The sequence below is a fragment of the Brachycentrus maculatus genome, unplaced genomic scaffold, assembly GCF_059751285.1.
Source record: "Brachycentrus maculatus isolate JH-2025_06_01 unplaced genomic scaffold, ASM5975128v1 h1tg000039l, whole genome shotgun sequence".
Lineage (NCBI taxonomy): Eukaryota > Metazoa > Arthropoda > Insecta > Trichoptera > Brachycentridae > Brachycentrus > Brachycentrus maculatus.
In genome coordinates, this window is record NW_028280793.1 from 1,282,613 (window position 1) to 1,307,234 (window position 24,622).

Below are 24,622 nucleotides of genomic sequence, written 5' to 3' on the forward strand. Positions count from 1 at the left end.
TAGATGTAATGTTTACCCTTGTCCCGCACTCGTATAATATGGAGGCAAACGTCTCGTATTCCAAGAAGACATAATGGTTTATTCATTTAATGATCATCGCCGCAATAACAGCATTGAACTCCCCATTAATATTCACGTTGCATAGCATAATGCGATAAGATAATGTCTTTATATAGAACTGGCGTATAACGTTGAAAAACCAACGTTTAAATAAATTCACAACTCTTTTTTTCCATATACATAACAGTAAAAATGTTTGTTTGTTCAAAATAGTAAATATCCTAAGGTATATATATATTTAATGCTAAAATCAAACACTGATTTTTAATAATAAAACCCTTATCCGCACCCTAATGGTGCATAGGGCACTGCTTCATATAAACGCTGTATTATCTTGGTCGTTTACACATGAAGGAAAGGTGATCAGCCCTCCGCTTCAGGTATCAGTCCAGGGTAATATTGAATAAATATTACAGTGAAAAAATCACTTATATTTATTTGACCCCCCCTGGGAATCGAACCCGGGAACTCCAGAACGGTAGCCGAGCGTGCTGACCATTACACTTCGGAGGCGGACTGATTTTTAGAGTCTACTTAATCGTATCTTTTTGTTAAAAACACATAAAAATAAAATTTGTTACAATTGTTTCACCTTGTTATGGCATTTTAAAACTTATGTTTTGATTTTAACTTTTAATATATAAATTAAAATGGAGTTCTAAAAATTAGACGCCAAATCTGAAAATAATCTTATAAATAAAGTTATTAACCGATTTATTTTTTTATAATTTTTTTAAGTGCAATGGCAGCACCATCTCTTAAACTTAACAGAAAAACAAGCAATAAATAAAAATGTAACTTTGAGTTGTTCAAAATTATAAATTTTTATTCACTTATTGCATTTACATTTTGATAAAGCATTGTATACGAGTGCACTTTTATATGCATTATTATATATAATCATTAAAATAGTTATAATATTTTTTTAAATGTCTTTATATGTCACTCATTTTTTAAATATATTTTTAATTTACCGAGTTAAACTTAAATTAAAATCGAAAACATATTACCACAAAGTAACTGCCGAATCAATTAATGAAATCATTTTTAATCTGATGCAATTAATACAATACTCGTATTGTTTTTTTTATGATAACATCATCATTAAAATTAATAGATTTTTAAAAGTCTTTTTATGCATTCTCAAATTAATTTATGAAAAAAAACCAAAGTTTCAGTAAACTTTCAAAAAAAGTAGAACCTAATTTAATATATTTTGGGTGTTGGTGTAGTGATTAATGGGATCGTTCACGATTCACAAGAGATCAAAGAATGAAAAAACACTACCCGGAAATGTTTTTTTTTGAGATGCAAGATCTTCTTTGTTATAGAGACTATAAATTGGACGATACATATATAATGCATTTCATTTTACGATGTTACAAAAGCATGTTATCCTGGTAATATCTTGAAATTAAAATTAACACCAGACGCCTAAAATAATAGTCTGAGCCCTTTAAATATTATATATCTTTCCTTACAACATTTTGAGTGTGTCCAAATACTTGTTCACAAAATCTGGATTATCTCCAATTACAGGAGTTATTATCATATTTTTTTTGACATCTCATCAAAGATGAAGAAGAATATGGAAGTCTGGGCATTTACGGGGCTGACGACCGTAAATGCCCAGACATCCATATTCTTCTTCATCTTTGATGAGATGTCAAAAAATAATATGATAATAACTCGTGTAATTGGAGATAATCCAGATTTTGTGTACAAGTATTTGGACACACTCAAAATGTTGTAAATAAATTATCTGGTCAAATTATAAGCTTAAATAATAAAAATTAAAATGCTATTTTCTGGTGTTTCTCATGTGTGTGATTATAATCCAGAATTCGGACCTCACATACTGATAAAAGAGTTTCTGCTTGATAAAAAGCTTCTTTACATCTCACCAATAGATGTCTCTAGTGAAGTTCTAGTGATTCAAGAACAAGGTTTTTAAATTGGTTCATATATATAGAACTTCCAAGAATTTGAGTGGTGTGGTTGTCAATAATGGGGAGAATTGGTAAATGTTACACGTGTGTAAAGTGATCACTTAAACCAGCCTATGACGGTCGTCAGCCCCGTAAATGCCCAGACTTCCATATTTTATTCTTCATCTTTGATGAGATGTCAAAAAATAATATATCTTTACGATGGAAGCAGAAAGAAAAATGTAATAACTTTATTTTTAAAATGCAGTATTGAAGCATTGATTTCTACTAGGAAAAAATGTGAAAACGTTTTATATGTTACAACTAACTTATTAACTTACCATCACTCCGCTTCACCACAGGGGTAGGCAGTGAGAACAGAACGTCACACCACTTTGTATTTTGCAAACATTATTGTCCTCTTCCACACTCATGCATCTCCTCATAACATACCCGCCGATTATTTCGACTTCTGACCTGACCGCTCTCAAGTTTTTGACATACCTGATCATGCCAAGTTTTTCTTGATCTTCCTCTGCTCCTTTTTCCAACTACATTCGCATCATAAATTTGTTTTACCGGTCTTTCATCACTCATTCGATCCACATATCCAAACCATCTTAATACACCTTTCTTAATTCAACGGTTAGTTTATTTTATTGAATAAAATTGGTATTTATATTTTTTTTATCCAAAAATGTGGTTTTATTCATAGATCGAATACGTGTGACATAAAAGGTATAGATTTTTTCCACCGTTTTTTTAATGTTAAAATTAATTGTCAATTACTTAATAAAAAAAAACAACAACTTTTTGTAGCCGCGAACTTCCTCATTACATATTATAATGTAACGTTTTAAGACGAAAATATTCGATTCTCTGAAATGTGACCTTGTAACGCCCTGTAAAGTTACATTCTTTCGATCTTATTATGTGAGTATTGTTGTAAATCTAGACACATTTGACTTAAATGAATATGAAGATTTTTTTATAAAAAAAATAACCAATCTCATATGTTGATTCGGTGGTCAAGATACAGGTTTTTCACTTCAAATCAGACGTTTTACTAACCACATTGGACGCCATATAAATCAAATTGGACGTTTTACAAAAATAATTACGTAGGTAATTTAAATCACACGACAAAGCTTTTATTTAGCAGGGACCTTTTATTTGTTTTTTTTTTATTTGGGAATTATCCAAAATAAAATATACACCTAGTCATTCACATAAATGAGTTACAGAAAGTATTTGTAATATTCCAGTTACAATATTCCACACTTGTTAATTTGTGAAAATACCTGGAAGAGGAACGGGAGGGATGAAAAGGGGAAAAGGGAAAGATCAAAGCTCAAATCAATTACACATTGTATGAAACTACTCGTCCGCCTCCGTAGTGTAATGGTCAGCACGCTCGGCTAACTAATAAATATAAGTGATTTTTTCACTGTAATATTTATTCAATATTACCCTGGACTGGTACCTGAAGCGGAGGGCTGATCACCTTTCCTTCGTGTGTTAATGATCAAGATAACACTGCGTTTATATGATGCAGTGCCCTATGCACCATTGAGGTGCGGATAAGGGTTTGAATGAAATGAAACTAGGGACATTATTAGGGATGCATGCAAGATGCCGATTTCTATTAGCATACCTAGTAAATAACTGCGTTGTGGAGAAAACCCATTTATTTTTATTTTTTTTTATTGTATTAATTTTTAAATTTTGTTTATTATTTGTATCCTGCTTTCATATACAAGATAAATTTACAAAAAGAAAGATAGTTAAATATTTTCTTTAGTGTTATATCTTCAATGACAGTGTATGTATAGAAAATTAAAAAAAGTAAAGCAGTGCAGTTCAGCCACTACACAGCCACACACTACTATACTTTGGCTGTGTATATAAAATTTAAAATAAACGTGCTCTAACATTATACGTACTAGAGAGTTATAACATATATCCTTAAGTGTTTCATCTTTAAAAAAAAAACAAAAAACAAGAAATACAGCAAAAAAAAACATTTAAAATAAGGAACAAGTATTTGCATGTATTAATAAAAAAAATGTAAATTTGTTGGATACTGTTTGCCCGTTGTGCTAGATGGAAGGTACTCGTGACACGTGTACGGAAAGCTAGCAGCTGTTGTGTCCGTCACAACAGATCCACGTGGCGCTGGCGTTAGTATGTATTGATCGCGATCAGCTGACGAGAGTAGAGGCCTGCGCCGCTGCGGGCTGGAGGCGCCGAGCACGCCATGCGTCGCGACGCGTCATGCGGCGTCGTACAACTTTGGCACTTGGAGCTTTTGAATCAACACCCTTCGTACTTGTATCGAAAGGGACACTGTGTCTATCTGCTGCGCTGGTCGGGGTTGTGGAGGCGTCTGTACACCGGCCAACGTCGGATTGGAATCGGATTTAGCTGACTAACTAAACTAACTAACTACTTATCCCTTTCAAGGATTTGTTATGTTTAATGATTTATATAAATATTTGTTATGTTTAATGGTTTAATGATTTATATTAATACCCAAATTCAATACCAAAAAAGGCTTCTAAGGATTTGAGAAGTGCGATTGCCAATCAAAGATAGAATGGTGAAAGTAACACGTATAGAGTGATCACTTAAACCAGCCTTTGACAAACAGGGTTAACGACTTTTTGTCATAAGCCCTGAACCCAGACTTAAAAATATTATATTTTTAAATTTAAGTTTTGCTTGGTAAATACTACTTTTTCTTAAAATCTATTGATACATCGCTCACTCCTTTCAAAAACGTCATAAATCAAAAAACTTGATTTTTCAGGAGAGCGTTTTTAAAGTTTAAAAATACAATATAATGTTTTTAAAAAATATATCAAGCCACTTATTGAACTTTTTACAGTGCAACAGATCTTTTTAGGTAAAACCTGAAGGTTTTTTCTCCATTTGAAAAATATTAAGTATGTTTAAAAAAATAATTAAACAATACCCTTTCTTCAAAATGCAAAAACAATACTTTCTGCCCTATAGCGGGTAAATATTAAGTTAAAAATATGCCACTTTTGCTGGGATATAGTACATTTTCTGGGCATTCCGAAAACATGCACAACTGAAAATTGACGATTTTTTATTTATGACGTTCTTGAAAGGAGTGAGCGACATGTACACGATGTATTCCGCATCATTTTCAAACACCGTATAGCGATAATGAAAATGATGCAATCAAGCTGATCAAAACACGTGTCATAATAGATTTATAGAAAAATGGGTAATTTACCAAGAAAAACCTTAATTAAAAATTGATAGATTTTACCACAAAGTGACTGCCGAATCAATTAATGAAAATATTATCTTTTATCAGTAATCCGCACTTATATGTACTACTAAATTATGTCTGAATTTATTGAGATTCATTGCGTTAAGAAAAATATATTCATGTATTCGATTTAAGGTTTTGAATTCTTAAGTTTTTTTCTTTTTAATCGTGTAACATTCCATATAGGTACCAAAATTATTGCTTTTTACTTTAAATAATTAGCCGGCATAGTACTTATACAGCCTTAATGAGCAAAGAAGTATTTCTAATGCCTTAAAATTTACGCTGAAAATTCAAAATGTTCAGATTAACCTCGAAACTAGTTTTTGGGTAATTTGAGTGACCTCCTCCACACAGCGATGTCGGACTTGCCGAATAAAAAGCGTTTTTCCGCCGCGCGATTTTCATCCGTCTGTCCGCCGGCGCAAGGCGCAGAGTCGCGTGGAGTTTATTCGTACGCAAGTGTAAAAAAAGTATCCATCGATTTGTCCAAAGTCGCCCACGTACACACGTCCAAACCGAGCTAGCACTGTTAACCTTCAAGGTTGTACAGGCGATATCTGGATTATTAATTCTCCCAGCCTCTAAAGAGGAGAATTAACCATTGTTAGGTACGCGGGGAATTTTAACGTTTCACAACATTTTGAGTTTGTTCAAATACTTGATCACAAATCTGGGTTTATTTTTTGACATCTCAACATAGATGAAGAAGAATATGGAAGTCTGGGCATTTACGGGGCTGACGACCGTCATAGGCTGGTTTCATCACTTGTAATATTCACCAATTCTACCCATGATTGGCAACCACACGACTTAAATTCTTGGAAGTTCTATATATATGTAAATCCAATTTCTAAAGATTGTTTTGAATCACTAGAACTTCACTAGAGACATCTATTGTGAGATACAATTAGCTTTTTATTAAGCAGAAACTCTTTCGACTGTTTGTGAAGTCTGAAACCTGGATTATAATCACATACATTAGAAACGCCAGAAAATATCATTTTCATTTTATTATGTTTAGCTTATAATTTGACCAGTTAATTTATTTATAACATTTTTAGTGTGTCCAAATACATGATTACAAATCTGGATTGTCTCCAATTATAGGAGTTTTTTTTTTACATCTCAACATAAATGAAAATTTCATCTATGTTGAGACGTCAAAAAAGAATAAGAACTCCTATAGTTAGAGATAATCCAGATTTGTGAACAAGTATTTGGACTCACTCAAAATATAGTAATCTGGGTTTAATTATTATATTTATCGATTCGTCATCAATTTAGTGGAAATGACATGTTGATTCTTTAAAAAAATAATTTACACTACTATAATACCCTTTGTTGAGTTTTATTTCGTTACTAAAAAAACTAAAGTTGTTTTCATCGACAGATGATGTCAGACAGGTGTCAGGTTGTAGTCCCGTGGTTAGTGTCGCGGACTCTGACTCTTAAGTCAGAGTTTCTCGGTTCGAACCCACTCTACCACAATTTGATACCTATTTTTAGAAATATGATATTATATTTAATATTTTTAATGAACCGTTTAGGCTCACAGAAATAGTATGAAATTGAAATATTTGTGTAAATGATAAAAACACAAATATTTTTCATAAAAAAAAATTGTTTTTGAAAACAACTGCAGTTTTCGAAACTAGTCGTGTGTAGTGAAATAGAACTCAATAAGTGGTATTATACAAGTGTTCATTTTTATAAATAATCTGGGTTTTCCCACATAGGAGTTAACTTGACTTTTTTTGACATTATAACATAGATGAAGAAGAATATCTAATAACTCTTTTCTTTTCAGAACCATATATTTACTTAATATAATAACTTAATTTTTCAATACGAAAACCAAATTTTTGCCAAAAATTATTTTATTTTGATAAATAAAAAGACTTTGTTTTTGATCCACTCACATTGTGTGACATTAATGTGAGTGGATCAAAAAACAAAAAACAAAGTCTTTTTATTTATCAAAATAATATATCAATATGATCCACAAAGTTAATGCTTTCAATATTCAAAACAAAAATTATTTTACCTACATCAAATGTTACCCGGGTTTCATGAAAATGATTGCGATTCATCGTTTATTGGGCGTTAAAAACCAGTTACGGTACGACGTCAGAGCATCATCTTTTCCGAGGCATTATAAGGAAAGTAAAACCGTTTTTGAGTTATCACATTCCATGACCAGTTTGAAATTACACCTTAATTTTACATAACACATGTATCTCTTTCCCTTTCTCAGCATCTTTCGTAATCATCGAGATATTTTAGATCAACATTTGTATAAAATATCAGTGAGTGAAAAAAGTTCGTGCGATTTTTCGTTGGACTTATTGTTAGCGTACTTTTTCGAAGGTGAAATCGATTAGAGAAAAGAACAATTACAATTTGACCTCGGACAAAAAATAACTAGTGTGTTCCGTAGTAAAGTGGGAACGGGATTGATGTGTTCAATTGTTTAATCGTTGATTTTTTTGTCATTGTAACTTTGGGCCATGGATGTAAAAGCTATATATCATGTTTTAATTTTGGTTATTTAAAAAAATCCTTTTTTGTAACTTTATTATTTGTGTTCCAGTTTTATTAACGTTAATCCCATGTCCCAAAATGAGAAATAGAAATTACTCGTCGGGAATATAATATATTGAATTTATGAGTGTAATATGTTTTGAAATATATATATATATATATATATATATATATATATATATATATATATATATATATATATATATATATATATATATATATATATATATATATATATATATATATATATATATATATATATATATATATATATATATATATATATATATATATATATATATATATATATATATATATATATATATATATATATATATATATATATATATATATATATATATATATATATATATATATATATATATATATATATATATATATATATATATATATATATATATTAGTAGGTTTGGGCTATAGATATAGCTTTGAGCTATAGATGTAATATGTATCGTAGTCATTCATACAAGAGAAAATAACCAAGTGCATTTAAAAAAAACGTGATTATCACGTTAGCTATTTCATATCTTACTAGCTTGATATTGCCCTGAAAAAAAACCCAAAGGATTTTTAACTTGGAAGTATAATATATTAACTTGTTAAAAATGACTAACTGCATCGATGTTTATTTTCTTGCCAAGCAAAAGTGACTTTAATGGCCCTCCTGAACATTTTACGTTTTGCCACTTTCTCCTGTACTACTACGATATGTAGGTTTGAGCTATATATGAAATATGCAACCATAGATTAAAAGCGTTTTTAAACAATTTCAACAATTTTTTTTCTAAAATTCAAAACAATCAAAAATCGATTTCTAATTAAATGACTAACCATTACGCATTTTTGTGATTGCATTAAAATAAGAAAAAGATCGCCATAAATATGAATTTTGGTCTAAATTTTGTAGTAATAAGAGGAGTTTTGAAGAAGAGGATTATTTCTAAGTCCTATTGGAGGAATATTATGATAGAGAGCTTATGTGAAAGGGCACTCGGGATTGCATATCCATACTCGTAATTTACACTAGGCGAATGTACTAGTCTTTTGAGCTTTGACCGTGTAACTAATTAATGAAAAGCATGTGGCAAATCCTGTTTTTTTTTTACGGGCAAATGAATCAGACTGAGCATCGTTTGGGCGCGATTATAGTCATGCTTTTTGAAACATTTTAATTGCCCTTCAGATAAATAACCGCGCCAAGCGCTCTTTTATTGCCGCGCGAGATTAACAGCTCTTGCTCTCCAGCGCGCGGCCGGAAATATCTCACTTCAGTCAAAATGTTTTTGGCTTTTAAAGTCTCCGAATTACTCTGCGGTAGCATAAAAATGTTAGTTTTTTGTTACCAATATCTTTATAATACTTTAAACAGGCGTAAAATCATCAAAATTCAAGATTTATATCAGAACGCTAAAATTACAGCAAAATCCTTATTATATTATTTATCGATTCGGCAATAAGTTTGTGGAATAACGTGTTGATTATTTCAAAAATTAAATACTTTTGTAATACCACTTAATGAGTTTTATTTCATTACACACGACTAGTTTCGAAAAGTACAGTTGTTTTCATGGACCGGTGACTAAAACTAACGAAAAATAATATATTCTGGTACCTACTTATAGAGGTTGGTAGGGTAATAAATAGAGGGGGAGGGTATTAAGGAACGGGACTTTTTGTAAAAGGAAGAAACATGGACAATAATGGTGACGTATTTTACTAAGAAGAATATTGTTAATTAACGTTTTATAAGAAATTAAATATTTATGTATTTCAAAATTTTCTGAATTTTTCATGACTTGACTTTTGTGTGTAACTAAGTGTAATAATTTTAGTGTATGTTAAAGCGAACGATGAATGATAAGGAGAGTGTTATATTACCATACCACAAAGTTAACAATTCTTTTAATAAACAAAATATTATAGAGAATTATTAAAAAATGTGCCCTCGGGGAAACCCAATTAGGAGTAATGTAATTGTAAATTTGAAATTAAAAATATGTGTATAATAAAAAAATAATGTTACTACATAGTTATAATGTTTACTTTCCCAAGGAAATTCCCATTTTCCGCATGCAAAATCCCTGATTATCCTAATATATACAAACATTTACAGGATATTAAAAAAATATTCAACTTGCTGCCCGTAATCATTAAGAATTTCAAAAGTGATCATGTTCTTAAGAACTGTGTCCGTCGATGGTTGCTTCTCGTTGGTAGGGACAAGGTGGAAACATACTTTTTAAAGTTCAGGCTTAATATTTGTGATTATTTTTACTATGCAGCCTTTTTATTTTAAATTGTGATTGTACCTTATAATGTACAAAGTCTAGTTATTAAAAAAAAATTATTGTATTACTTAATATGTAAGTATTTCGGCTCAACGCAGGCTATGCCTCAAGAGCCATAATACATATAACTAATAAAATATAAATGATGTATCTATGTACCTAAAATAATTTTAATTAATTAATTAAATTAATTTTTTCTCTTCCGATATGGTATGTTTCAGTTTTATAACGAAGTTAGAGAACTAGAGAAGATAGCATGGTGGTTTTGTTTGGTAACATTATTTATGTTAAGTGTGCGTAACACCAACTAACTACTCTTCCCCATTAAATCGGACATAAATGCCGCGCACATATGTACTGGAAACGTAAACGGTACTTGCGTTCTTTATGATATGCGATCGATATCAAAATGCGTAGTTGAGAAAATCACTTGCGTACAAAGTTTTCGTAATACTTGAATTTATAATTTAAGGTGTCTTTTGTCCGTCGTAATACCCGTTTTATTATTGAATTCAGATGCGAATGACAGTGTAGGAAAAGAGAATCATATTGACAATATTTTGAGTGTCTCTATTGTCATTTTGAGTGTGTTTGAATCATATTGACAACATAGTTTTAAAATCTGAATTATCTCCACTTCATAGTTTTTTTTACATATTTTTTTGATGTCACAAGAGAATCCTTATTTCGTTATTCCAAAATATGTATTACTTATCACATTTTGATATCTCAACATATATGAAGAAGAAAATTTCATTTAAATAAATTAAATGATTTTTATATATGTTAATCTAAGAAAGAAAAAAAATAAACAAGAAAAAAAAATGTGTAAAAATGAATTGTATTAGCAACAAACCTAACTAACAAGTGTAAGTCCCTCTCCAAGCACAAGAGCTCAGTCTCTTTATTGGAGAGAACTGCGTTTTTAAAATTGTAAGTAAAAATGTTTAGAATTTTTTTTTAAATAAAACTTTTGTTATCATATAACATATTAAAATAAAATTTATCCTAATTCTTCTCCATCTTTGTAGAGTTATCTTTATATTTTATTTATTTATTTATTTATTTATTGAACGGCTAATGCCTTTAACACGACACATATATACAGTATCTAATATAAAAAAATACACGAATGAATATACTAAAAGAGAAACAAAAAGTCTTAAACATAAAATAATAATAAAATAACAAATAGTAAGCACTGGTAAATACACATCTCCTTCACACACTATCAGCGAGCAGCGAGAGAGAGTGAAACACATCATTTAAATTTATCCATTATAACATGGAGAAGAAATGCTGAGAAAGTACAGACTTCAAGGTGGATAACAATATATTAAATAAATCTATACTTTCGAAAGCATTGGCTAACATGTGAAGACGCGGAATCGGAGAGAACATGGCATAGTTTGCATTATGTAAAATAAATAAGATTTTTGCCTAGTACCTCTTCGACGCACGCTAAGCTTTGTTTGATTTAGGAGATCAGGACGGTCCAAAAAATTGTTAATATCAATATAAAAATAGCTCATGAGTGGATAAAATCCAGATTTGTGAACAAAACTTTGGATACAGTAATAATATCGTAGTTTCATCAACATAACGGTTCGTTTGTACCTAGCTTTTCTGACATAATTAATTAATCGTAATTTAGATTGATCGACCAATGCAGTGAATAAAGGTTAGCGGTATCACGTTTTTTATTCACCACCGAGCTGACCCTCCCTAGTATTGATTAGCGCTCTGGTCAGCCAAGAACGGACTCAATAGGCAGGTACACAATATTAAAGTGTATTTGTAATTTACGATAAAGGTTCGGCTGTGTGTATGCCTCGGCCTCCAAGGGTGCCATGACATGCGATGCTGATCCTATCTTAGCATTCGCCCCTCGACACCAACCCCAGAGAGACAATCAGACACCATTAAGGTCGTTGAGGTGAACAAAGATTTGGACACACTCAAGGTATTGCAATAACCGTTAAAAATCATGTTTTCAAAGCCCTCAGCCCTCCGCTTCAGGTACCAGTCCAGGTAAATATAAGTGTTTTTTACTGTAATATTGAATGAATATTACAGTAAAAAAACACTTATATTTACTTATTTACTTTTTTCCAAAAATGTTAATAATATTAGTGTATAACCACTCACCGAAGCCCATTAGTTGCAGGAAAAAAAGAAATAGAAAAAGAAAAGAAAAAAAGGAAAAAAAGAAAAAAAGAAAAAAAATTAACAACAAAGTAAATGCTTTAAATATTAATAATATTGAGAACACTTATATTTATTTAACACCCCCCCCCCTGGGAAATGAACCCGGGTCCGCCAGATCGGTAGCCGAGCGTGCTGACCATTACACTACAAAGGCGGACAATATCTGAATATTACCGTGTATATTATTTTTATTATTTTATTTTAGGTACATAGTTACCTTTTTTGTATTTATTAATTATAAGTTTTATGGCTCTTTAGGCATAGCCTGTGTTGAGCCGAAAGACTTACATATTAATAAAATATAGTTTTTTTTTAAATTTATAAATATCCTCAATATCGAATCCCAATATCTATGTTTTTTTTTTTACTAAAAACGTTTTAATGCATTTTTTAAATACAACATTTTTAGGGTGTCCAAATACTTGTTCACAAAATCTGGATTATCTCAAATTACAGGAGTTATTTTCACATTATTTTTTTGACTTCTCATCAAAGATGAAGAAGAATATGGTAGTCTGGGTATTTACGGGGCTGACTAACGTAATAGGCTGGTTTAAGTGATCACACGTGTGATCACTTAAACCAGCCTATGACGGTCGTCAACCCCGAAAAAGGCCCAGACTTCCATATTCTTCTTCATCTTTGAAGAATTGTCAAAAAAATACATTTTTTTATAGTTATAAAACTGAATTCCTTATAGTTTTGCAACGTTGCGTGTGTATAATATGTATGCTTAAGTACCCACACGTTCTTTTAATTGATTCGATTGTTAAATCTTTTCAGACAGGATTTTTGGCAGCGTTTAAAATTCAAAATATCGGCATGCACATTTTTCGAGCGGGCAACAAACGAATGCCGTTGGGGCTTTGGATAGTATAATAATACTCGTATAATGCGTCCAAGAGGAGGTTCTATGTCGGCCGGCGACTCGCGAGTCGGCCATGTTAGTTTGCGGGGCCTTGGACAAAATTTATGACCCTCTTCCAACACACGGCCAGAGCCTATGGGGACTTTAGTCCGCATAATACCGAACATTATACCCAGTATACTCGTATGTATATGTAAAAGTCTTACTTAGTATGACGTAGTTCCTACCAACGCCACGCTTCGAACAACACACGTACAATATGCTGAAATTCATTGTTATATTCGTGTAAATGTGTAAACGAGTGTTTTTGCATAGAATTTTCTCTCATGAATTACAAGAAATTTTAAAAATATCGCTGACGCCTTTCAACAACGTCATATATCAAAAAACTTGATTTTTCAGGAGATCGTTTTTAAAGTATAAAAATGTAATGAAATGTATTAAAAATAAATATCGAGCCACTAATTGAACTTTTTACTGTGCAACAGATCTTTTTGGGTAAAACCTGAACGTTTTTTCTACATTTGAAAAATATGTAATAAATATATTTAAAAAAATAATTGAATAATACCTTTTCTTCAAAATGCAAAAACAACACTTTCTGCTCCGTAGCGGGTAAATATAAAGTTAAAAATATGCCGCCTTTGCTGGGATAAAGTACATTTTCTGGGCATTTCGAAATCAAGCACAAGTGAAAATTGACGATTTTTGATATATGACGTTGTTGAAAGGAGTGAGCGTAAGAAGTAAATCCACTCACGAGTGGCAGTAATAGTAGGCATAAGTTATAAAGCTCATAAAGTTGAAGCCTTGGTAGGGCTATGATAAGCGGTGTTGCATAAGCTGTAGCAAGATTTCAAAGTCACTTGAACGTTAGGTAATTAAAAAAAAAGTAAATGTACACTATTATAACATTTTTAGTGTGTCCAAATACTTCTTCACAAAATCTGGATTATCTCCAATTACAGGAGTTATTTTCATATTATTTTTTGACATCTCATCAAAGATGAAGAAGAATATGGAAGTCTGGGTATTTACGGGGCTGACGACCCAAAAATAAATAAATGCCCAGACTTCCATATTCTTCTTTATCTTTGATGAGATGTCAAAAAATAATATTAAAAAAAAAATACACTATTATATGTTAAGGGAAACTCGGTTTAAACTGAGTTTAAAGAAAATTAAATTACGAGGTATCGAATATCTCGCCTTAATGTAGCTAACTAACTAATCATCACGCCGCTTTTCCGCAGGGGTAGGCAGAGGTAATAGAACGCCATACTAATCTGTCTTTGCAAACAATCTTCGCCTCTTCCATATTCATGCATCTTCTCATACATACTCGCCGATTATTCCGACTCCTGACCTGACCACTTTCAAGTATTTTAAATACTTGATCCTGTAGTTTTCCTCGGTCTTCCTCTGCTCTTATTACCAACCGCATTCACCTCATAAACTTATGTTACTATTATTTCTTCACATACCCAAACCACCTTATCTTTCTTAATTTTATCCATAGTGCTTGTATTTACAAATTGGTGATATCTTTTATGTGACTCCCGTTCGACAGTAAACAGAGAAATAAATTACTGACAGCGGTAAACAGCTTAAATAATTTAATTTTGCGTTTTATTTAAATCCATACAAATGAATTGATTGTATAAATTGACGACCAACACCTGCATGAAAAGTATAAATAACTTAGACCAGCTTGTTATTTCATTAGACATGTTTAACACTTTCTGGTCCGATTTGTTTTATTTTTAAGTCTTTACAATCCGATTAGTATAAAAACCATTCGATCCTCTTCCCAGAATACAGTTTTTAAAAAAAATGTGCACTCACATCTGGACTCCATATATGTATAATAATAAAATAATCTTGAATGATATTTGGTATTAGACCACTGGAATAAAATCGGATAAGATTTTACATAATATTTATTGATTCGGCATAAACATTGTGGAATAACATGACGATTTAAATTTAAAAAAAAATATAAGACCACTTTTATTGATGTAAACATGACACGCCTATACAATGCCTGCATTGCTCCTGTTCTCTTATACGGCTGCGAAACATGGCACCTTACAAGGGCCCAGAGCAGCCGTGTACTAAGCCTGTGAGAATAGGTGTTTGCGGAGAATCTTAGGCGTGCGGTGGTTTGACTTTGTGAGGAATGAAGAGATAAGGCGTAGGACGCAGCAAATCTTGGTCACAACTGTCGTCAAGAAAAGGCGATTCAGTTGGCTTGGCCATGTACTCCGCATGCCTCCTGAGAGCCGCCATCAAGCTTGCCTCTTTTACAAGGCATCAGGTTCGAGCCGCCCAGGACGACCACTGCTGACAATTCGTCGGCAGTTCTCGTCAGAACTTCGGGACGCGGATCTGACTTGGGAGGATGCAAGGGAGCTGGCAGCCGACAGAAAAGCCTGGAGACAGTTTGTGGACTCCATATGCTCCACCTAGGGAGCGGATATGGTTATTATTATTATTATTATTAAACATGATTAGTTTTGAGAGCAACAGATGTTCTCGAAACTGGTCTTCTTTAAATTAATTAACTCCAAAATATTCCTACATAAGTGTTATTCTAAATAAGATGGGAAATGGTTAATAATGTCAATAAATTTCTAACGCAATCAGAGAAAAATATTTTTATTCTTTACCTATTCCTATAGGGTAAGTTTTTAATACTTGTAATGCAGACGATGCGTCTTAGTTAATGCTATGTTCGCTGGATTTTGATGGCGCTGGAAATCCAACACATCGATTCAGAAATCGATTTTACTTTTATTTTATAAAAAAATTTATAAATATTGTTATTAAAATATAATAACAAATAATAAATTTCTATGTATATATAAATACAGAAATTCACTTTTTTTACTGTGCTTAGCAAATGTAAGAAGGAAACGTTTTATTAAAATTCTTTCTATTAGTGCTTTTTTTCTTCATTTTAACTCATGCGCTACGTGAAACACATAAAATATGGTAAATTATCATTATTATCAAATAATCTTTCTTTTTGGTTAAAATTAATTGCTAATTTATTGTGAAATTTACTGTTTTAATAACCTCTCATACAATTATTTAGCTACCACCGTATGAAAAACGAAATTGAGTTATTTAATACACAAAATACAAGCTCGTGTATAACGTAATTATAGCAATATTCTCATGTTCAAAATCCGGTATTTTTTCCGTAAAAGTAATGGTTCGAAAATGGATAATGGCAAATCGTTTTTTCTCATGAAACCATCAAATTTTGTACGCCGAAATTCTCGCTTAATATTGCTAGAAAACGCGAATTCGTTTAAAGTAAGCCATGAACTATTTCTTATCGTGAAATTAATCTCGTAAATCTAGTTTTCGGTCGCCGGATTCGCTGAAGCTTCAAATAATGAATGAATCGTCTCGTCATGATAGCGTTGATGGCTTACGGTGAGAATAAAAAAGCGTAGGCCGAATACTATGGCCTTGCAGGTAGACGAGTGGTACAGACAACGTAGGTATCATTATAACACGGTCTTGCTGTAGAAGGTACAGGTGGTGCAAAATTAATCACCCAATCGGAAGATGTTATAATTTTTGCAAATGGCGTTGCACGCCAATTATATATGAAATTTGTAAGCTAGACAGCTGCAGTATACAAATAAAGGTGGCGCAAAAATAATCATCCATTTTTTTGTAACAACGTTTTTACTGAGATCGCTTTCATAGTAAGTGGATATTCATATCGTGGTGTGTCCCTATTTTCACATAATTTGTCTTGGACTTGAGCTTTGATCTTTCCCTTTTCCCCTTTTCCTCCCTCCCGTCCCTCTTCCAGGTATTTATATTGAATTACAAACGTGAAATTTATTGACTAAAATGGTACAAATACCGGTCATGTGTTACTCGTTAATGAAAATGTATTTTTGTCACTGTTCTGTAAAATTTCCAAATAAAAAAATGATTTTGAATGATGAAAATAAGTAGAAAAAAAGACGCTCGTCAAGTGGCTGCCCCTAGTGTTGATATATATATATATATATATATATATATATATATATATATATATATATATATATATATATATATATATATATATATATATATATATATATATATATATATATATATATATATATATATATATATATATATATATATATATATATATATATATATATATATATATATATATATATATATATATATATATATATATATATATATATCTATATAAAAATATACATATATATATATATATATATACATATATATATATATATATAAAAATATACATATATATATATATATATATATATCTATCTATATATATATATATATATATATATATATATATATATATATATATATATATATATATATATATATATATATATATATATATATATATATTACAAGTGTCCGTTTTGTCAATTTGTCTGTATACTGCAGCTGTTTAGTTTATGTTTGTCTAATGTAATTGACGTACGACGCCATTTAAAAAAATTATGACGTCTTCCGATAGGGTGATTAATTTTGCGCCACCCTGTAGATATCGCTTCTTAAATGTAAACATCACGTACAGACGGATTAAGCTTCGATACGGAAACGACTGCCTGGCGGCAGATGAAGAAAAAATATCTAGGCGCACCGCGATACTCTGCAATTATGCCAAATATTTTCTCGACTCCGTCTTGTTGTTCCTCCTCCGCCATTTTGTACGGGCCCGTAAAGGAAGTGATACTCGCATAATTTATAACGCAGAATTGGATAATAATCATATATTATAGTATTAATATTCACGTCTGCCATAATATCGTTTAGTAAATTCGCAGTCTAAACGTTTTATGATATTCTTAATCGTTTAATGCCGATTCAGTTACAACTCTTTGTATGTAATATAAATATTTTCATGTTTTATTAGTTACATAAGTTATATATATGTTTTAATATAAAAATTCGGGGTGTGAGTAACAACACCAAGATAAAGCTTGTCAGGAGTCTGGTCCACTCTATTTTTCTCTATGCTGGTGAAATATGGACCATAAAAGCAGCAGAAAGGAGAAAAAATGACGCTTTAGAAATGTAGCGTTGGAGGAGCATGCTCCCAATTCCATGGACAGCTAGACGCACCAACGAGTCCATTCGCCAGGAACTGCTTTTTAGATGGCTTGACTCTAGCTAATGTCTATACACGACGGATTCTTCAGTTCTTTGGACACGTTGCGCGTGGCAATGAGGATTTCCTGGAACGACTGGTTGTAATCGATAGCCTAGGGGGGAAGAGAGTGAGAGAAAGATCCCTATATGATGGACCGATCAAGTTAAGGCAGCAGCAGGCACCTCGGTGGTTGGAGCGCTACGTGCAGCGCAGTACGGAACAACTGGAGAAGATTCATTGCTTCGACAATGGTCACTACACTCAGCAATGAGGGGTAAGGAAGATAGGACACGTAGAAATGAGACCAATGAATAACTGTAACTTTTTTTGTTCATTGAAAAAGTAAATTATAAAAAAGGCGCTATACAAATTAGCCAGATCCTTCTTTCTGCCTAAATCCCAAATTGGACATCATGAAAAACGTCACTTTGGCCATGCCTTCGTATAATGTTATCTTTCTGTACAACATTTTGAGTGTGTCCAAATACTTGTTCACAAAATCTGCATTATCTTCAATTGCAGGAGTTATTTTCATATTATTTTTTTGACATCTCATCAAAGATGAAGAAGAATATGGAAGTCTGGGCATTTACGGGGCTGACGACCGTCATAGGCTGGTTAAAGTGATTCACCAATTCTACCCATTTTTGACAACCACACTTCTCAAATTCTTGGAAGCTCTATATATTTGAACCAATTTTGAAATATTGTTCTTGAATCACTAGAACTTCACTAGAGACATCTATTTGTGAGATGAGAAGAATCTTTTTATTTGGCAGAAACTCTTTCATTAGTAGGTCGTCAGCCTCGAAAATGCCCAGACTTCCATATTCTTCTTCATCTTTGATGAGATGTCAAAAAAAAAAATCTTTCTGTAGAATCCATGAATTCTTTGGTCTTCTTCTAAATATCTTTCGAGAAAGATCCATGACGATTGGCCTGGTTCACAATATATTCAGGTTCTCTGCGTCCTATGTGCCCATACCATCTCTGTTGCCTTTCCTCTAACTTTCTATTGATGTCTGTTATACCCAGGCTTCCACGAATGCGTGAACTCTTTGTTTTCCACCCTCAGTAATGAAGAGTAAGATGGAGAAAAAGAGCTCCTCGATGTTGTTTAGACTCTTCCAAATGTTTTTCCCAGATAAATTCCTATTTAATGAAAAGTTTAAGTCTGCTATATTTAAGTCGGTTAAAATGGTTTGTTATTGTAGAACCATTTTTTCGCGAAAAGTGTGCATTGAAATGTTATTTTTTTAAAGGTGTGTGCAGGTACATATATAATGTTTACACTGCATAAAATCGGTAAAACCCGGCAAGCTTTACAGTGTAGCGTGTTATTTATAAATTTCTATGGGAACATATTGTTTTACATGGCCACGTACGTGCGGAAATTTCGCGATAAGCCGCGGTGTGACCAATCCTCCAACAATGGCCGAAGTTGAAAACAATTATTCTTTACGATCTTCGTATGGAAACGAATCGTTTCCTTCTGCAAATATTATGGAATTCGAAACGCATTAGGGTGAATTTCTTGCGGACGAAAGCAGCCGAGTCGCGCCTGAATGGTCCAAACAGTCCCCAACCGTTTATGGTGTTCGAGTTACAAACGCAGCAGCGAGGCTGATTTTTGGAATTTCTAAATTCAGTCACATCACCCCATTACTTCACCAACTGCACTGGTTACGCATTCCCGAAAGGGTTAAGTATAAACTCTGTCTACTCATGAATAAATCAATACATAATATGGCTCCAGAGTATCTAAAAGAGCTGTGTATTTCAGGCGAATTGGTTGATAAACGTCTCACGCTTCGATCGGCTATTAAAATTGCTATAAGTAGGTAAAGTAATCTTACCAGGTCGCAAACAGAGCACTAAATTTGGCGAGTGTGCCTTGACTGTTGCGGGACGATGGCGTGGAATGGACTTTACAAGGTCAAAATACCGACATATGTTTGTTTGTTTGTATATGGCAAATGGTTTGTTTAAAATATAAAACTATTTGAATGTGTACTTATTTAATAAATATGTAATGATATTTAATGATATATTCTGGCGTTTCTCATGTATGTGATTATAATCCAGGATTCGGACCTCATATACATCTCACTTTCTTACATCTTTTTTACATCTCACCAATAGATGTCTCTTGTGAAGTTTTAGTGATTCAAGAACAATGTTTCAAAATTGGTTCATATATATATATATATATATATATATATATATATATATATATATATATATATATATATATATATATATATATATACATATATATATATATATATATATATATATATATATATATATATATATATATATATATATATATATATATATATATATATATATATATATATATATATATATATATATATATATATAGAACTTCCAAGAATTTGAGTTGTGTGGTTGTCAATAATGGGTAGAATTGGTAAATGTTGCACTTGTGTAAAGTGATCACTCAAACCACCCTATGACGGTCATCAGCCCCGTAAATGCCCCGATTTCTATATTCTTCTTCACCTTTCATGAGATGTCAAAAAATAATACGAAAAATAACTTCTATAATTGGAGATAATCCAGATTTGTGAACAAGTATTTGGACACACTCAAAATGTTGTAAATAAATATCTACATTAATTTTGTTAAACATCTTCTTACACACCATCATAATTGATGCTGTCAGTTTAAGATTATCGAGTTTCTGAAAAAAAAAATCAAAATATTTACGCATTCAAAATATTTATGATGGATCGAATAAAAAAACATACAATTAATATTTGTAGCTTCGAGTTTAATCTAAATTATACTATCATGTTTTTCATTTAAAAATAATTGGATTGCTTTCTTAATTACTAATTTGAATGATTACACAATTTCATCTTAATTATATTATAAAACATAAATAATAAGTTTATCAAAAATATAAAGTAATTTACTGCGTGTATTTTTAGTATTTTTATTAGCTGATTTCCTTATCAATTCATTTTATATTTACTTTTTAGTAGTAAATACTATTTTTCAAATATTTTTTTTGTGACACGTGTTTCGATGCGTTCCTCATCATTATCAATTAATTGATATTGAGACCGTATGTGACATAAATTTGAGAGTTATGCTTTTAAAACGTTGAATTGGATGATGAGGTGGTAGGTGCTGTTTCTTATTTTAATTAGTCGAAACGATTTACAATGTGTTTACTCTTGTTTTAAATATTTTTTAAAGATTTCAACGTTGTTTTTTATAATTTTTTGACATCTCATCAAAGATGAAGAAGAATATGGAAGTCTGGGCATTTACGGGGCTTACGACCGTCATAGGCTGGTTAAAGTGATCACTTTACACACGTGTAACATTCACCAATTCTACCCATTATTGACAACCACACTACTCAAATTCTTGGAAGTTCTATATATATGAACCAATTTAGAAACCTTGTTCATGAATCACATAATAAAAATGAAAATGGTATTTTCTGGCGTTTCTCATGTGTGTGATTATAATCCGGGATTCGGATCTCACATACTAATATAAGAGTTTCTGCTTAATAAAAAGCTTCTTTACATCTCACCAATAGATGTCTCTACTGAAGTTTTAGTGATTCATGAACAAGGTTTCTAAATTGGTTCATATATATATAGAACCTCCAAGAATTTGAGTTGTGTGGTTGTCAATAATGGGTAGAATTGGTGAATGTTACACGTGTGTAAAGTGATCACTTAAACCAGCCTATGACGGTCGTAAGCCCCGTAAATGCCCAGACTTCCATATTCTTCTTCATCTTTGATGAGATGTCAAAAAATAATATGAAAATAACCCCTGTAATTGGAGATAATCCAGATTTTGTGAACAAGTATTTGGACACACTCAAAATGTTATTGTTTTTTATTGTACGTGTGACACATATATTACGTACTGTTATCTGTTATTGTTTTTACATAATTTTATTTACTCAATACATCAAACGTATCGAAAGTCATAAAAAATGAACGATAACATATTTATATAAAATAGAACCCATTCGGGGATCCAAAATGGATGATCTGAAAAAGTACTTTATGGAAAGATATACATGTAGTGTTTAGTCATATTTTCTTATTTTGTTTTTACCTTATGTTTTTTTTTAAATATTTTCTTATAAGTTATATTTTCTCATTTTGTATATTATCTCATTTGTTTATTTCAAATATGCTTCTTATGCCTATTAATTATTCCTGTTTATTGTTTTTATATTTTGCCATTTTTTGGTTATTTAAAAAAAAATCTTTTTTGTTATTTTATTATTTGTGTTCCATTCTTATTTACCTAAATCCCATGTCCTAAAATAAGAAATAGAAATTACTCATCGGGAATATTATACATATGACTTATGTATGTAATATGTTTTGAAAAATAAATAAATAAATTACAGTCGTCTATGCGTTTGAAATGCATTTTTCTTAACGTTAAAAATCAGTCTTTAAACGTGATTAGTTAGGGTGTAACATATATCTATACAATATGTTAAGAAGTAGAGAAAAATTCATTTCCATTCGTCCGGTTTTTATTTATTTTTAACATATTTAAAAAGCAGTCGGATATAAACGTAAAATCGCGCAAATGACATTCGCAAATCGCGGATTACAAAGTTGGTCGTGAAAGCATTCCTCTGGTTTTGTTATTGAGCGTTAAACGATGAATAAACAGGGGTGTCACGTCCACAAACGTACGAAATGTTGTCACCGAGCTCATCTGGGGACCGTGACCTCGGACAGCGCTATCGGGGGGCGGCGCGGGAATGAAGCGTTAATACAAATAAATAATTTGTCATATCGTTGCTCACCGACAGAAATAAGTCCTTATCGATTGAACTACTTGCCACGGTGTGCTTCTTAGCGATAACTGCGTAATGTGCAGAGATACTACAAGTTTAAAAAAAATATGTTTTTAATATTATTTTACAATTTAAAATTCAAAATCATCACATTGGTAGATGTATTTGATTTTGATTTTGATTTCATGGGACGTATTTAAACAATTATAATACTGTGTCCTTCTCAGCTCATTTTACAATAGTTAATTTATTTATTAGTTATATAATTTATATTTGAAACACTTTGTGATTTTCCATTTTATAATTAAAATGTAACTTTGTTTTAAAATCACTATAAATATTTTGTTATAACTTGATTATAATGTCTACCGGTTTCGAAGCTAACCACTTCTTTATCAAGACTGATTAATCAGTCTTGATAAAGAAGCTGTTTGCTTCGAAACCGGTAGAGATTATAATTAAGTTATAATAAAATATTCAAAGTGATTGTCAAAACGAAGTTACATTTTTTAAATCATATTTATTAGTTATTTCTTAATAATTTGGCTATCATGATTCATGATCGTGATATGATTTATTTTATAGTAAATCTACCCACCTCCGTTATCCAAATATAAAAAGCTTTTTCAAAAATAGTTTTGTTAAAAAATGGCTTTATAGATCATGGAAGCAGATTATGCAGCTTTATTGAGTAATATTCGAAGTTCCTTTGACCAAAAGTGAAGGTATAGTTTGGTTTCGTTTGATGCGTTCCTGTGTTTTTAATATTGAAGTTCCATGTCATCAATAAGATCGTCTATTATAAAAATGGAAGGTCATCAGTTCCGCGCTTTGGGGACGGGATAATACGAAAATATTTATAGATAATATAAATTATAAATATAGGAGTGAAAAAACCCCTAATTTAATTTGATCCCCATGGGAATCTAACTCGGTACCTCCGGCATGGTAGCTAAACGTGCTTACTGCTATGGAGGTGGATGAAAACAGGAAAACATACAGGACATGTGTTATACATGTATAAATATATTTATTTTTTATTTTAACACATTTAAAGTATTGTCAAAAGGGTTTAGAAACTCCTTTTTTAAAACCAGCAACAATTAAACCACCTATAACTTCATATTTTATTCAATTTTAATTTCCAAGAAGTCATAAATAATTTTTATTTAATTAATATTCACCGAGTCTAAAGGCGTTAAAAAAAATTGTACCAAAAGTGACCTTTCCCATAAATTCTGTACCAACAATAACAACCGCTGACAGTGTAATCATCACATCGATAATATGATGTCATCGTTTCTAAATAGGACTTAAATACTGTGTCATTGTGTAATCTGCTGAATGGGCAGCTATAGACGCGCTATTACCGCCATCACTATCGATAGACCGCTTGTGCACTACGCGGAATTTTACTGTCCGGCAGTCCGGTT

The 24,622-nt window shown here is 31.5% G+C and overlaps 1 protein-coding gene across 1 annotated transcript in view; it reads left to right on the top strand.

The window, feature by feature from the left end:
* Positions 1–13,242: 13,242 nt before the first annotated feature.
* Positions 13,243–24,622, top strand: part of LOC148312479 (uncharacterized) — a 199,353-nt gene continuing 187,973 nt past the window's right edge. The window contains exon 1 of the mRNA XM_088276683.1: positions 13,243–13,293. Coding sequence (XP_088132809.1) covers positions 13,243–13,293 — 51 coding nt within the window. The remainder of the gene's footprint in view (positions 13,294–24,622) is intronic.